Below are 14,312 nucleotides of genomic sequence, written 5' to 3'. Positions count from 1 at the left end.
GCGGCCTGCGTCCAGCGCCTTCCTGCTACCTTTATGATGTCGTCGGTCCACTTTGTGGGTGGACGTCCCACTGCTGCGTTTTCCGGTACGCAGTCTCCACTCCAGAACTTTGCTGCCCCATCGGCCGTCAGTTCTGCGTACTATGTGCCCTGCCCATTGTCACTTTAGCTTGCTAATCCGTCGGGCTGTCAGCGACTTTAGTTCGTTTACGGATCTCATCCTTTCTGATTCGATCTCGTAAAGAAACTTCATTTTGATCTTTCATTACCAGTTGTTAAAGTTCAGACAGAGTCAGTTAACCACTGCTTCCCCCAAAGCACGAAGTCAACCACTGCCAACATCATCATCATCAAGTTATTTAGTCTCCCTTCACTGAGAAAGCTCGAACAGCTTCTCTAATTTACCAAAAGAAAATGGAGGCTTAGGCCTTCACTGCCCACGCCGAAGTATTAGGGAGGCTGTCACTGCCAAAAAATTGATTATATTCGTCGCTTTGTCTTGCTAGAGGGTATCTTAACTAGCCAAGACTTGGTCTCTACACTCTCTACCCAAGAATTCGCTGACCATGATCATCATTCCTTTGTAGGCAGGATCTCAGGCATTTGATCAGCATTCTGTTACTCCTATGTAATAATCTCTCCTTTGCCATAGCCACAAATAATTCTATTCATATTTTAATTAACTTATTTATCGAAATTGATTACGAAGGTCAACAATTAGGTAATCTGTGCTTGTTTAATAATTTTAAGCGATAGCAAACATGAGCTGGCTTCGGAAAACATTGGCCCGCGCCTTGCACCGACTCATAGTGATATGACGAGTAAAGTGTACTATAAACATAGAAACTGATTATTCAATTAACGCTCTTGGAATTTAGAATATAATAATATTAAAACAATTTTGACGTCATTAACGAGAGCATATTACTAGTAGCTGACAGAGTAAGCTTCCGATAGTGTAGACTCTCGAGGAATGTGTAGAGGGATCGATCGTTCGTTTCAGCCAAATGACGTCCACTGCTGGACAAAGGCCTCCCCCAAGGTTTTCCACAATGAACGGTCCTGCGCTGCCCGCATCCAGGCTCTTCCCGCGACCTTCACCAGATCGTCGGTCCAACTAGTAGGAGGCCTGCCCACGCTACCTCTTCCAGCCCGTAGCGCCACTCGAGATCTTTTCTGCCCCAACGGCCATCGTCTCTACGAGCTATGTGCCCCGCCCACTGCCACTTGATTTTACCAATTCTGCGAGCTATGTCGGTCACTTTGGTTCTCCTGCGGTAGAAGGATAGTTGGAAAGAACGTTTGATTGGTTCCGCATCATCTTCGCAATTTATGCACCTTGCTAAATTGCCAGCTTATAAACACTCAGCGCGATGATCCAAAATCGATTAGTGAAATGAAGGTTTATAGTTCCACGTCATTAATAAAGTCCCGCTAATCATTTGATCTCCACAAGGATGTAGTAATTTGGAGAAGGCCATTTAGTAAGCCAGAATTAAAATTTTTGACTATACAGTATAGAATAGAACTTCTATATTTCTCTCGTTCGCAATAAATGAGGTAATGCTACTGATAACAATACGGATCGCATTTTTTAGAGCTGATTTGTTTTAACACGAATTCCATTGTCCACTATGCCTGCATTTGATAGGCAATATACATGACAATATAATGTAATTCGAAGCTTTTCTGGAACTGAATGAAGACCTCGAAGCCTTATCTTAGGTTTAATCTTTGCACGCGGTACAATATTATACTTACCTCTCCTTAGTTTAATCTTCCATTTTACTAATGTTCACGAACTAGCAATAAACAGTTCACGAATAGACTAAAGTTTCATAACAGAAATTTTCAAATAGCGCTAAATAGGCGGCACTGACCTATGCATGTTATTGCTGAAAATATCTCGTGTTTACATACAACGTACTAAAGCAAGGTGAACAGGTGTTGTATGGAGTACTACTCCTACGTACAACAAATCTGTTATTTCTCAATGTTTTTTTGTACAGATTATTTATGGAGTCATAGCGCAGATCTTTTTAAATCTATGGTGCTCTTCTTGATCAATGTATACGAGTATCTTTAATTCTGGTGAGGATATTGCTTTGGACATGTCCTTAAAGACGATAGTTCAACAGTCAAGTCTTTTTTAGTTTGTATATCCTACTTATGACCATAGATAAGCAAATGTTCCAGAATCTTCCAGAAACTCAGACCTTCTTTAATTTTTAAGTAGGTAATAGGGATTTAATTAATGCTGCTGACAACGCCACTTTTGTAGCGGATTTGGGCTGACACTTGGTTTGTTGTCGACACGATAAGAAGATGTTTCTTTAAAAGGAGAAGCTCGCAAACCATACTCAATACTCATATTATCAAATCATTGCCCTAAAAACTGCCTTTTTATCCCAGCACCTTTGATTCCAGTACGACAAAGACAACGATGGCAAGATATCGTACGTGGAGCTCAAAGGGATCATAGAGTCCCGGGAGTACGACCACGACCTCCCCGACAATGTGGTGGACAAGATCATGGGCCTCGCCGACCGGGACAATTCGGGATACCTGGACTTCCCGGAGTTTGTGGAGATGATGCACCACCCTGATCTGAAGGCGGTCTTTGGACACTTCGTAGCTAGATACGTGCACTCCATCATCCCTCACAGGAACCCGGTTGATACTACAGGTAAGAAGGTTACAGACGATGGTACACACGGCCACACTGTTAACTATGCATTTCCGTTTTTGCAAATAGTGATTCTTTGCGATAGAACGAGACGACATGACCGGCAATGGGTAGTTAACACTGTTGCCGATGGTACATCCCCATAGAAAAGTGGCTAACGTGACAGGTGTACAACTCGATCGATTTAACTTAGCACCTCGCTGGAATGCGCCTCTCCCTCGCACTTACCCGCACATCCCCGCGTTCGCCCTGTTTGTACCAAAGCGTCGGACGGACGTCACGCCCGCCGGGTGCGCAGTTAACCTGACCGGGTTGTAATTCCGAAATTCCTACGCCCGGAGTGTAGGAATTTCGTTTTATTGTATGTAGAGTACTAGCACTTTTACAAAATTTACAACTGAAATGTTTTGCCACTTGTCTAGGGAGGGCTGATTGTATTTTTGATTCATAATAGCACGTGTTAGCTCGATTTGCCGTAGTCTGTACTGAAAACTAGATAATAATGTAGTAGAGTGATGTGGCACTGCCTGATGTTTTAAGTGATATTACCCGTTTGTTAAAATGTATCCTTGCTCGAAATGGAATGATATTGCAGGACTTAAAATCATTATATGAGATTTAGATGAGATTACTCTTTATTGCATGCTACACAACACATAAAATAGCAACTTTCTGTAAGAATCTTTTCCAAAGAACTGAGAGAAAAATTGTCATTTGGTAGCTCACCTCGAGCAATGGGACTGTTTCTACCTCTCGTTCCCACCGCTGCAACTCCTGTGTAGCCAGGATCTACAGCTTGACCGCCAATACATCAACAATCCCCTCGAGCAAGGATACGTTTTAACATGCGCCTGTTTGATAGTATTTTTTATTATTCTATGCTAGTTCTAGAGGTTCAATGAATAACGAAAGTATCCGTTATTATTGATATTTTAATTCCGATACAAACAAGCGCATAAATCGCATTCAGCAACGTTTAGTGGGACATGAAACCTATTGTTTTGAAATTAATAGACGTGGGAATAAATGTAATATCATTTTACGATCCATTCTTACGAGGAGGTAAAATAGGTAAAGATGTTTGTAATCACGAAATCCCAACTAATTTTATAAATGCGAAAGTAACTCTGTCTGTCTGTCTGTCTGTCTGTCTGTCTGTCTGTCTGTCTGTTACGCTTTCCCGCTTAAACCTCGCAACCGATTTTGATGAAATTTGGCATAGAGATAGTTTGAGTCCCGGGAAAGAACATAGGATAGTTTTTATCCCGGTTTTTGAAACAGGGACGCGCGCGATAAAGTTTTTCTGTGACAGACAAAATTCCACGCGGGCGAAGCTGCGGGCGGAAAGCTAGTTCATAATAAATTCTATACTCTTAGGCCCAGAACACACGGTGAAACGCAATTGCAACGAAACTGCAACTTCTAGTTGCCATAATCTATGGCAGAAACTTAGATGCAACTCAAAAGTAACTAGAAGTTGCAGTTTCGTTGCAATTGCGTTTCACCGTGTGTTCTGGGCCTTACAATAACACTATTAAAGCCATGAAAAGGCAGTAGACCAATTTTATTATTATAGACCTTTCAGTCTTGCTACGTTTGGTAGTAACTAAGACAGATAAAAGAATAGTTATAGAGATTGGAACTCTGAAAAAGTATTAAAGTAAAGCCTGGTCCGTGAGCACGTAGAATTTTGTCCAATGATGAAACCGTAGACCTTCAGGTAGCAATAAGGCTTACTATGAGCCACTGGTGCCTATGAGTTTTAGTCAGTCTAATTTACAGTTAGCGTCAAATAGTTCGTGACACCCAAAGTAGACAAAAGGTTCGCAACACGTTTTTAATAATGAATAAGGTTGTGTTGTCAACTTTTGGCCACTTTGGATGTCAGCACATCAAGCTATCCATTTTTTGATGCAAACTAGCACCAATTACAGCTACTAAAATATGCTCCAGTTTCTATCTTGATGTTCTGTCGTCCTTACATCTCTATGAAATTATGATGACAATGAGACAAGACAAGCTCAAGTGGAGCATCCCTCTTTTACTCAGCAAGTTTTGGACTGCCTCTATATTTCATAATTAACTAGGTCTACTATTGTAGCCATTAGTAAAAAACCTCGGGAAGTTTCCAATTTGGTCGTCGGGTACATGACCAGTGAAACCCAGTGTCAACGCTCTATGCTAATTGCACGGCCAATATTGGCGCAATGGAAACACACAGCGTAGGTTAACTCTAGATGGTTAGCTGACGTGCGACAGAAAAAAATACTCGTCATTTTGTCTCTTTTTACCCGACTACGTAAAAGAGGGTAAAAATGTGTTTGACTTGACTTGACTTAAGGTCCTATGTCCCCTAGATGGGGCAGAGGGCGTCCACAACAGTCCTCCATCGCGTTCGGTCTTGAGCTTCGCGTTTGATCTCGCTCCAAGTCTTGCTTTTCTTAGCCTCGTCTGGTAATTTGTTTAAAAAATATTATATGTGTGAGATCTACCCGTGCGCCGATTTTGAGAAATCGTATGTCATTCGATTTGTCTCAATATTGCGAATGTCACTGAAGACATCTATTAATCCTGTATGGCGGCGCTCTACACCAATTTTATGACACAAACGTGACAGTTGTAAGGTTGTAACTCCGAAATCGCTTAGCTCCGGTGTTTTTCTTCTTTTTTTTACTTCGCTCCATGAAACGGTTTCGAAATTGAAACTAACTCTAATGTTACTTTCTATAACTATACTTCTAAAGAAAAAATCAAGTACCTATAAAACCTACCGTGGCTTTTCATATTATTTGCGTTGTTTAAACAACAAACGCGTCTAAACTATAGTACCTAATTAAGCTATAGTAGTTAAGATAGGAATGTCGCACTTTCTATTTCCAGAAGTAATGGAATATTGTAAATTGGATAAAGAGAGCATGATTTATTTTCTTTCTGATATTATAAATACGGTTCTATATTGGCTCACATAAAATTCTAAATCCTATTCTTTGTCTTACTACCGATTTGTGTTCATAATAATCTCTCTTCATAATTTTATTTTTCATACTTTTTTTATTCATACATTTTTATTACTACCATCGGAGCTCATAACAGTTAGTAATCATAATTTTTTTATCAATACTGTTACTACCAAGAACCATTTAAAATACATAATTTTTATTTTCAGATCTTTTTTCTTCATAACATTCATTGATCATATTGTTTTAATTAATAATGTTGTTACTAAGAACATACTTCAACTCATAATGTTGTTGTTCAGAATAATTTACTTTATAACAGACATACTCGTATCTTTAAAAAAATCATATATAATTTAATAGAGTAGATAAGCATGCAGAGCATGCAGCATGAAAGCAAGCATGCAGCATGCATTGGTATCTCCTCGTCTCCGGCGCTGCGGGATGTGCAGCCCTTCCGCCCTTGCGTAACGAGGCTCAGGCACCCACGCTAGCTTCCGCAGCTTCGGCTTTTTGGATCGCCATCGGCGCCTCGGCGACCAGCCTCAGCCGCTCCAGCTCACCCGGGCGCCTGAGCCTCGTTACAGCGGGCGAGGGCTGCCCTCCCTCCGCGCCTCCGGCTTTTAAATTACACTCTAGGGGTAGGGCAGACAAGACTACGTGGAGTCGGTTTTGCAGCGATTCGTTTCTATCACGTTAGTTTTGTGACACAAAATATTGCCTGTTTTGGACCATTTCAAATTAATTTAATGTTAAAATACGATTTAATATGAATATAGACATCATGATTTTCAATAATATGGATAAATACACTTATGAGTAATAAATTTATGAAAACAAATATTAGGATACATCACATTTATGAATATTATAGTTATTTATTCGAATGATTATGAGTTTCGATCATTATTATAGAAAAATGTATGAAAACAAATATTAGTAAAAACTAAGTGTATGATTAGTGATATTATGAATATCAATGATTATGTTTTTAAATATGTAAGTTTTAAATTTTTTATGAAGAATGATCATTATGGTATCAAATTGTATGAGAAATATTTTCGGACCTCCAATGATAGGAATTGAAAAGTTATGTAAGAAAATGCGCTACCTATAAATACTTATCCGCCTCTGTGGTCTAGTGGTAAGACCACCTGCTTCAGACGCAGAGGTCCCGGGTTCGATTCCCAGTGGGGGCCGATTTTTCTGTTCGGTTTGGTTGGTGGTAGGGCTTGTTCTAAGTCCACCTGGCTAGCTACCACCATCTTACCTAAGTCTGCCATAACAACAATGTTAACAGCATTGTTGTGTTCCGGCAGTTAGAGGTAAGATAGCCAGTTCCTCCGTGGTTGAGGATTCCGGGTGAAGCTCGCTTCCACCTTCGGCCTACCATCCATTAGGTGAGATTGAGATACAGGCCAAGAGCTTCCTCGTTGTAAATAAAAAAAAAATGACTTTAAATTGCTATACACATAAGTACCTAATGCAAAAAAATAGGCGCATAGAAAGTATTAACTTTACGCTTCATGTCCCACTAAACATTTTCGTTAACACTTTAACAACCGCATTCACAAACGATGCTTACTTAAGTGAAGCAGCAAATCGAACGCACAGCGTTGAATAGAGCTCTGTGATTGGTTCGTGTCTCACCCTGTGCGTCCACGCGCACTGTGAGACCTCATAGTAATGTTTGAGAATACGGACGTAACTGTCCAGTTGACATCTTGTTACGCCCACTTATTATTTTAATGTGATTATTATGGATAGTCAACGTTTTAATTGATTCTTTTGTTTTCAATGAACCTGTAGTCTGTAGTAGTTGTTTGAAGACTAAACCAGTTTAATCATTATTTTTACTCCTTGAACTGTTGAAAAGAGTTATTATAACGTTAGTCATACAGAGTCCATGACCGAGTTCGAGCCACTAGCAAAAATGTATAAAAATCATGAAAATCCACAACTATAATAATTATGTTATGTGGCTCTGCATTTTCAATTTCTGAATTACGGACTTAAGTTCCTGCTACTAAATAAAATAATTAAACTGGTTTATTTTATGAGAATTTTTTGACATCCATGGCTATCTAGATTTTTGTGATTTCTATGTAGAAATTAAACAATACCTACTTTTCATCTTAAGACAAAATTAATTTAAAATCACAAAAGTCTAGATTCTGTGGAGTTTTACTATATCCTGAAATCCATATCCAGAATCTGTATAGACCTAGCCCGTCTTTGTGAATGCTGTACTATTTTGTGAATAGCATGCATTAGTTTTAAGTAACAATTTACTTTATTATCTATAGCATAAATACTAATTTTGTTTGTTAGGAAGGTGGCCTGGCTTCAACGCAGTTTCTACTAGTGACGGCGGTAGACTATTTTTTTTTTCTCTTTGTCATTACATTTTTTTTATCAAAAAATTAAAACAGTGCTATAGTTCTGACTTTGGAATGCTTTGTCGCTTTCTGTCAAATGGTTAATTCATATTGAAAGAAAGAGACAGTGTGTTTTAGTTGAAACATGTTTTAGGACTGTTTTAGTTTTTAAGAAGGGGATTCATGATCATTGGGTCTCTCTCTAGTCTCTACGTGACGTCGAATCGGGATTTCGATTGATTCATTTTCATAATCGATCATTTGCCTGTGGGAAAACATTTTGTTCAAAATCATTGGTCTGTTAGTTCATTTGGTTAAATATTTTGGGTTTATTCATTAAATTTCATATATGGGCGTGTGCATGTATTGTATCGACATACATAAGTATAATAAAGGAGAATAATTTAAATAACCAAACGTAGTATCAAAGTACATTTTTGAAGTAATCAGTGAGCTATAATGGTCAATCTTAGAATATCATCATTACTTACCATCGAGTGATATTTATGCCAAATTGCAAATACAAACTTCGTATTATGAAGCTATTTAAAATATAATCAACACTGGAGTTGGCCCATTTATTTATTTTCCCGAAGCAGTGGAAGGGTTAAAGTATAATTGGGATTTGTAAAAGCGCTTTTTTGTAGAAAATAAATTACTTTTAAATGTCTTTTTCAAGCATAGGTATAACAAGCCTGCAAGTCAGTTGTAATTCTCATTTGGGTCAAGTATACGAATAAGTTTCGTTCATAAGTCTCAAATAAAATAAAATAAATAGCGAATAAATCTCACTGCCAAAGAACCGTGAGCAGTTCATTAGTAAAAATATTTTCTCACGTACGTAGGGTCGCGGGTTCAAGTCCCAGCACGTGCTCGCATTTCGTAATCTACTACTGATTAGGCACTTGTATTTGTATTATGGGAACCGAAACTAGGACTTTCCAAACTGCTTTGACCATTTACTTTGACGGCTACATAATGACACTTGCGTCGATAAAGTTGGATATATCTTTCGCGTCTTAAAACCTTACGGGAATACTTGTCTTCGAAATCCATGATAAATTAATAGAACAAAACACACGTCATATCAATATTTTCTCGACATAGGCAGAAATAAACCTTCCAGAGGTTTGGTAGTCAGACCACTAGACAAAAAAATTCGTACTGGTGGTGGTGCCAAAATCGTCCCCTGAAGGGCTCTCCTACCTAGGTACCTACTTAAGGTGGCATTAATTATGTGAATCCATATTTTTATGGATACTCCACATAATATTTACTTATTATAATATAGGAAACAATACTTCTCATCCTCATTTCTTGAGCAATCCCATATCACAAGGACGCTAACATTGTATTGTACAATTTCTCATTATTTTATTGAGTTATCGCTGTGAACGTGACTTGCTACCTCTGATGTCATGCCAATTTGATTGGGACATCCAATGCTGCCAAGATTTTTGTAGACAAATGACAATAATAAAAAGCTAACAAAAAATTACAATTGTAGTAATTGTAACTCCTCTCTATCTCTTCCCAGTCTTTTATACGAGAATAACTCTAAATATGTCAAAATGACGAATAACTGACGATTTATTCTGAAATTAATATTTACTCTTGTTTGGTCGAATCCACCCTCAGTGGCAGAAAAGTTCACTCATCATCATCATTTCAGCCACAGGACGTCCACTGCTGAACATAGGCCTCCCCCAATGATTTCCATATCGCCCAGTTGGTAGCGACCTGCATCCAGCGCCTTCCTGCTACCTTCATGAGGTTGTCGGTCCACCTTCTGAGTGGAAGTTCACTCACATTTCGTAAATTACCTTTTCGGAAGCCCGATGCTTTTACCGCACGTTTTAGTTCAGCTAGTTCTTGACCATATTATTATGGGCCTAAACATCAGGTCATGGTCTCCTTCCACTGCAGCAGCACATCTAAAGATCTCTAAATTACCAAAAGCAAATGGAGGATTTGGCGTTAACCCCCCACATGCTCATCGATTCAACCGATAGATTAAAATATGGCACGTAGTTAATATGTACTTAAGTACTGTTCTAATCCATTATGGCGCCTAATGGGATTTCTAAGTTTGTTCACAACTCCAAAATAAGTCAATTTTTATGTAACTAACTCATTGACGATGGCGTCAGTGCGTAGACAATGACTCACCGTGATTTTGGTAAATTCCAGAGCATGTCTCGACTCCATAATCACGAATGAGTAAGTAACGCATTGTGCGATAACTTTATTAATGTTCTTTTATAATTATGAAATTATATTTTTTACTGTGTGACCTCAAATTGGAACGCGTAACTTGTTATGTGGAGACCGTGTCTCGGTTTAAGCATAGAGTAGGCTCTCCAGCTAAATAGAGAGACAACTTGCGAAAAGTCTTCGAAAGTTAGATAGGAAAAGTTATCAGAAGGAACAGGGTGAAATGGCGCGTGTTGAGCAAATCATACGTCCAACAGCGGACTTGTATAGGCTGATGATTACATAATGTTCATCTAGTCGTTCGTTCGTTCGTTCGTTTCAGCCAAATGACGTCCACTGCTGGACAAAGGCCTCCTCCAAAGTTTTCCACAATGCACGGTCCTGCGCTGCCCGCATCCAGGCTCTTTCCGCGATCTTTACCAGATCGTCGGTCCACCTAGTAGGAGGCCTGCCCACGCTACGTCTTCCAGCCCGTGGTCGCCACTCGAGAACTTTTCTGCCCCAACGGCCATCGTCTCTACGAGCTATGTTATCTAGTCACCATAATACAAACAAACTATGCTTAGAGTGTTCTGCTAGAACTTTTCTGACTATTACCATTATTGTTCTGTGCTATTACTATTGTAACGTTTGTCTTTGAGTATCCAATTGGGGGCAAGTAAGAATGTTAATTGACAAATTGTACACTGTTTCATGACATCTTGAGTGGCAAGGCAAGTCCTGAGTATTGAGTCACCTAGAGTATCATGCACATCCAAAAATAGTTACATACATATAGGGTTTCTGATTTCTCGACCTATTTTTTTTCTCGAGTTTCGAGAATTCTCGAGGCTAAAGTCTCGAGTTTTCTCGGGTCTCGAGTCTTTTAATGAAAACTGTTGAAATCGGTTGAAATTTAATAAAAACACAGGTTTTTTAATCTAGTATACCTACTTTTATTGCCCAACAGTCAATATTAGAATTTAGTACCACTTATTTTGGTAAGGAAAGAAACAAAAAATAAAATCTTCTTTCATAATTAATATTAGCTAATAATCATAACGAAAGTCATAAAGTCGCGTGTACTTTAAGGATAAATAACAATAAAAATCTGGAGCTACGACTGAATCACTTGTTTTTCAAAGAAAACAAGTCCAAATAGCAAAATTACTATAAATAGATTTTTTTTATAATAAAAAAAACATTTTTAATAAATTTTTAAATTTCTTAAAGATTAACAAATTTAACCCCCTTTAACAAATTTTTCAGTATTTAAATCACTCGGAGTTAAACATACATAATTAATATGCCATACTCGTTGGTGAACATTATTACTTAGTTTCGACTGAGATCATTACTTGCAAAACAAATTAGTTAAAAAAGGAAAGACTAGGCCAGTCTAAAAGCAACATTAACCTGTTAAATAATTAAAAACTGACTTTTGTCTAAGAAAATAGACTTTCTAGAATATTAAAGCTTCAAAATCGAAACTCGAGAATTCTCGAGCTCCGGTAATTTTTTTCTCGTCTCGAATGAAGCCAAATTTCTCGAGTTTTCTCGAGTTCGAGAAAGCTCGAGCAGAAACCCTACATACATACCACTGACCCAATCCAGTGTTAAATATTTATAATTGATGTCAATTGACTAATTGAAATCATGGTTATTTAGTCCAGCGATAGACTACTAAACAAAGGCTTGAATCTCGCAAGAAACAAATATTTATTCAGAAGACAGCACTAGATTTTTGTTTGTAGCAAAAGCACTCCTAATGCAACTGTACAAAGATGTCACAGTTTAGATTGCTATTTGCTCTTTACCAACCAATTTGGGCACCAATATTTGTACCAAAATTTTGTACAAATAATTATGATAAATTAATTGTGTGTTAAAATATTTTATCTCCACTTCAATTAAGCCTAGGCGCAGACCACCGATTTTAGTTGGCCGATAGTTGGGTCGGGCTGTTGATCAGTATGGAGATGTATGAAAGTGATGTATCGGCCGATTCTTCATACAAATTAGAGTCGGGCCCAACTATCGGCCAACTAAAACCATCATACATACCTTATTACCTAGTAATAGGTGACCAGTTTGTCCGTTACATTTTTTCGACAGTACGATGTTGTAAATAAAACAAATAGTATAGTAAGATAAGCACCGCAATTTTCGGTTCTCCGAATCCGAATATTTACAATAAACTGATGTAGTAATCCGTTTTATCCGTATCTTATCATGTATCTGTCGACCTTCGATGTTACACTTACGATAACTTTGCATGCCGCTCCCCGTTCGTTTCACCCTTTGTCCACCGCTGGACAATGGCCTCCCTCAAGGATTTCCATAATGACCGATCCTGCGCTGCCCGCATCCAGGTAATTCCAGCGATCTGCACCAAATCGTTGGTTCACCTAGTAAGGGGCCTACCCACACTACGTCTTCTAGCCCGTGGTCGCCACTCGTCAACTTTTCTGCCCCAGCGGCCATCAGCTCTACGAACTATGTGCCCCGCCCACTGCCACTTGATTTTAGCAATTCTGCGAGCTTTGGCGGTGACTTTGGTTTTCCTGTGGATCTCCTCATTTCTCCTCATTTTGCCGCTCCTCACCGTAACCTAATGGATGTAGATATAATTCGTTCGCCTATGGTAAATTGACAAGATAAGGTCTTCAGTGGATACTAGTGACTAACCGGGCTAAGATGCCTGGCAGGATAAAATCCCATCGTTGACTTTAAACTACCTCGATAACGAGACTATTCCCACCTCTCGTTCCCACCGCTGCAACTCCTGCGTAGCCAGGATCTACTTCTACAGCTTGACCGCCAATAAAAATGTATATTCTGCTTGCTATAGGAAGAAGAAATCACTTAGTCCGAATAAACGCATCTATGTTGAACGAAGAGCGTGGGGAGCGCCGCGGTAGCTTCCCAGAAGTGAGCGTGGGCTTCGTAGACTTCGTGGGTAAAGAGGCTATGTTTAACACAAAGGCGATTATCACACTGCACCGCGCTCCGCCGCAGTCCGCGATTACATAAAACGAATCCCGCGCGCAAACGCGTTGTCAGTGTGTTGTGCCGCGCGTGTTTTCTTTACAAACTATGGTACTTGCATATAATAATTAAATCTGTCGTCTCGCGTACCGCGGCGGAGCGCGGTGCAGAGTGATAATCGCCTAAAAACCAGGATTTGGATGTTGTGATATTAATCTAAACATAATAATACGGACTTACAACACTATCTACTTATCAATCTAAATGCCAGATAACTTTTTAATACCGTAATGAAATAATTTTCAAGCATTGCATACTAAATAACAACAGTTAATATTTTAGCTGGCTCTTTTTTCACGAAATCATCATAATACAAAACTGAAACTATATCTAAATTATTTGAATTTCCTTGCTCTTGCAAAACTTATCTTCTTTAACTCTGGTTTAGATTTTATCAAATCCATTTTTTTGTTTTTTCTTTACCTTCTTCATATTTCCATGTTTAATTGGCAATCTCCTTGCCTTGGCCTCATAAGAATAAATCTTGACTACAAAAGACGTTTATTAAATAAAATTGACCTGCCGTTCAAGAGTCAAAGGGCATCATCCAATTTGTAGTTCGTCAAATGGTTAGGACAAATTGAGGAAGGTCAGCCATGTTGTGAAAGAGATCACAGTGATACGGTGACATGACCACAACTCCAGTTGGAGTGCAATGGCGCTGATTCGAATTATACAAGTCTACTCTACCTACTGTCAACTGTAAAAGCAATGAGGATCAGTACTGTTGTAGAAAATTCAATAAAACTAGTATCTACGTTAATCTTTAAGACATAAGAAAGATATATCTTTTTGAATTATCCAAATCGGACCATTACTTACGAAGATATTAAGTAATAAACATAGGCCGTTTTTGCCGCTAAACGTCAACGTACGCAGGGCCGCGTGACGTCACTATATCCGAATCGAGCGCAGCCGGCGTACTATTGGGATGGAAAATATTTTTTTTCAGCTAAACTATCAGTTTTAGAAAAAAACTTTTAATAACATTTATTCATCAAAATAAAGTAACCTATCGACCAGTAATTTTTAAAAATAAAAATTGTGTAAA

At 38.6% G+C, this 14,312-nt stretch overlaps 1 protein-coding gene across 8 annotated transcripts in view; it reads left to right on the top strand.

The window, feature by feature from the left end:
• The window catches only part of rho-4 (rhomboid-4), a 39,334-nt gene that overhangs the window by 10,940 nt on the left and 14,082 nt on the right, over positions 1 to 14,312 (top strand). For 5 of the 8 annotated variants that reach the window (XR_003656541.1, XM_028315664.1, XM_028315663.1 and 2 more), the window contains exons 2-3: positions 2,427 to 2,685; positions 7,974 to 8,015. Coding sequence is in view for 7 of the 8 variants with exons in the window: in XM_028315664.1 (XP_028171465.1) it covers positions 2,427 to 2,685; positions 7,974 to 8,015 (301 nt within the window). In the remaining variant the exon portion in view is untranslated. The remainder of the gene's footprint in view (positions 1 to 2,426; positions 2,686 to 7,973; positions 8,016 to 14,312) is intronic. The other 3 variants (XM_028315669.1, XM_028315668.1, XM_028315666.1) reach the window with 1 other exon arrangement.

Source organism: Ostrinia furnacalis, unplaced genomic scaffold, assembly GCF_004193835.3.
Source record: "Ostrinia furnacalis isolate ACB-3 unplaced genomic scaffold, ASM419383v2 OfSCF5188, whole genome shotgun sequence".
NCBI classification, from domain to species: Eukaryota; Metazoa; Arthropoda; class Insecta; order Lepidoptera; family Crambidae; genus Ostrinia; species Ostrinia furnacalis.
The sequence above is the reverse complement of the archived record's forward strand: the minus strand, read 5'-3'. Positions and strand labels throughout refer to the sequence as shown.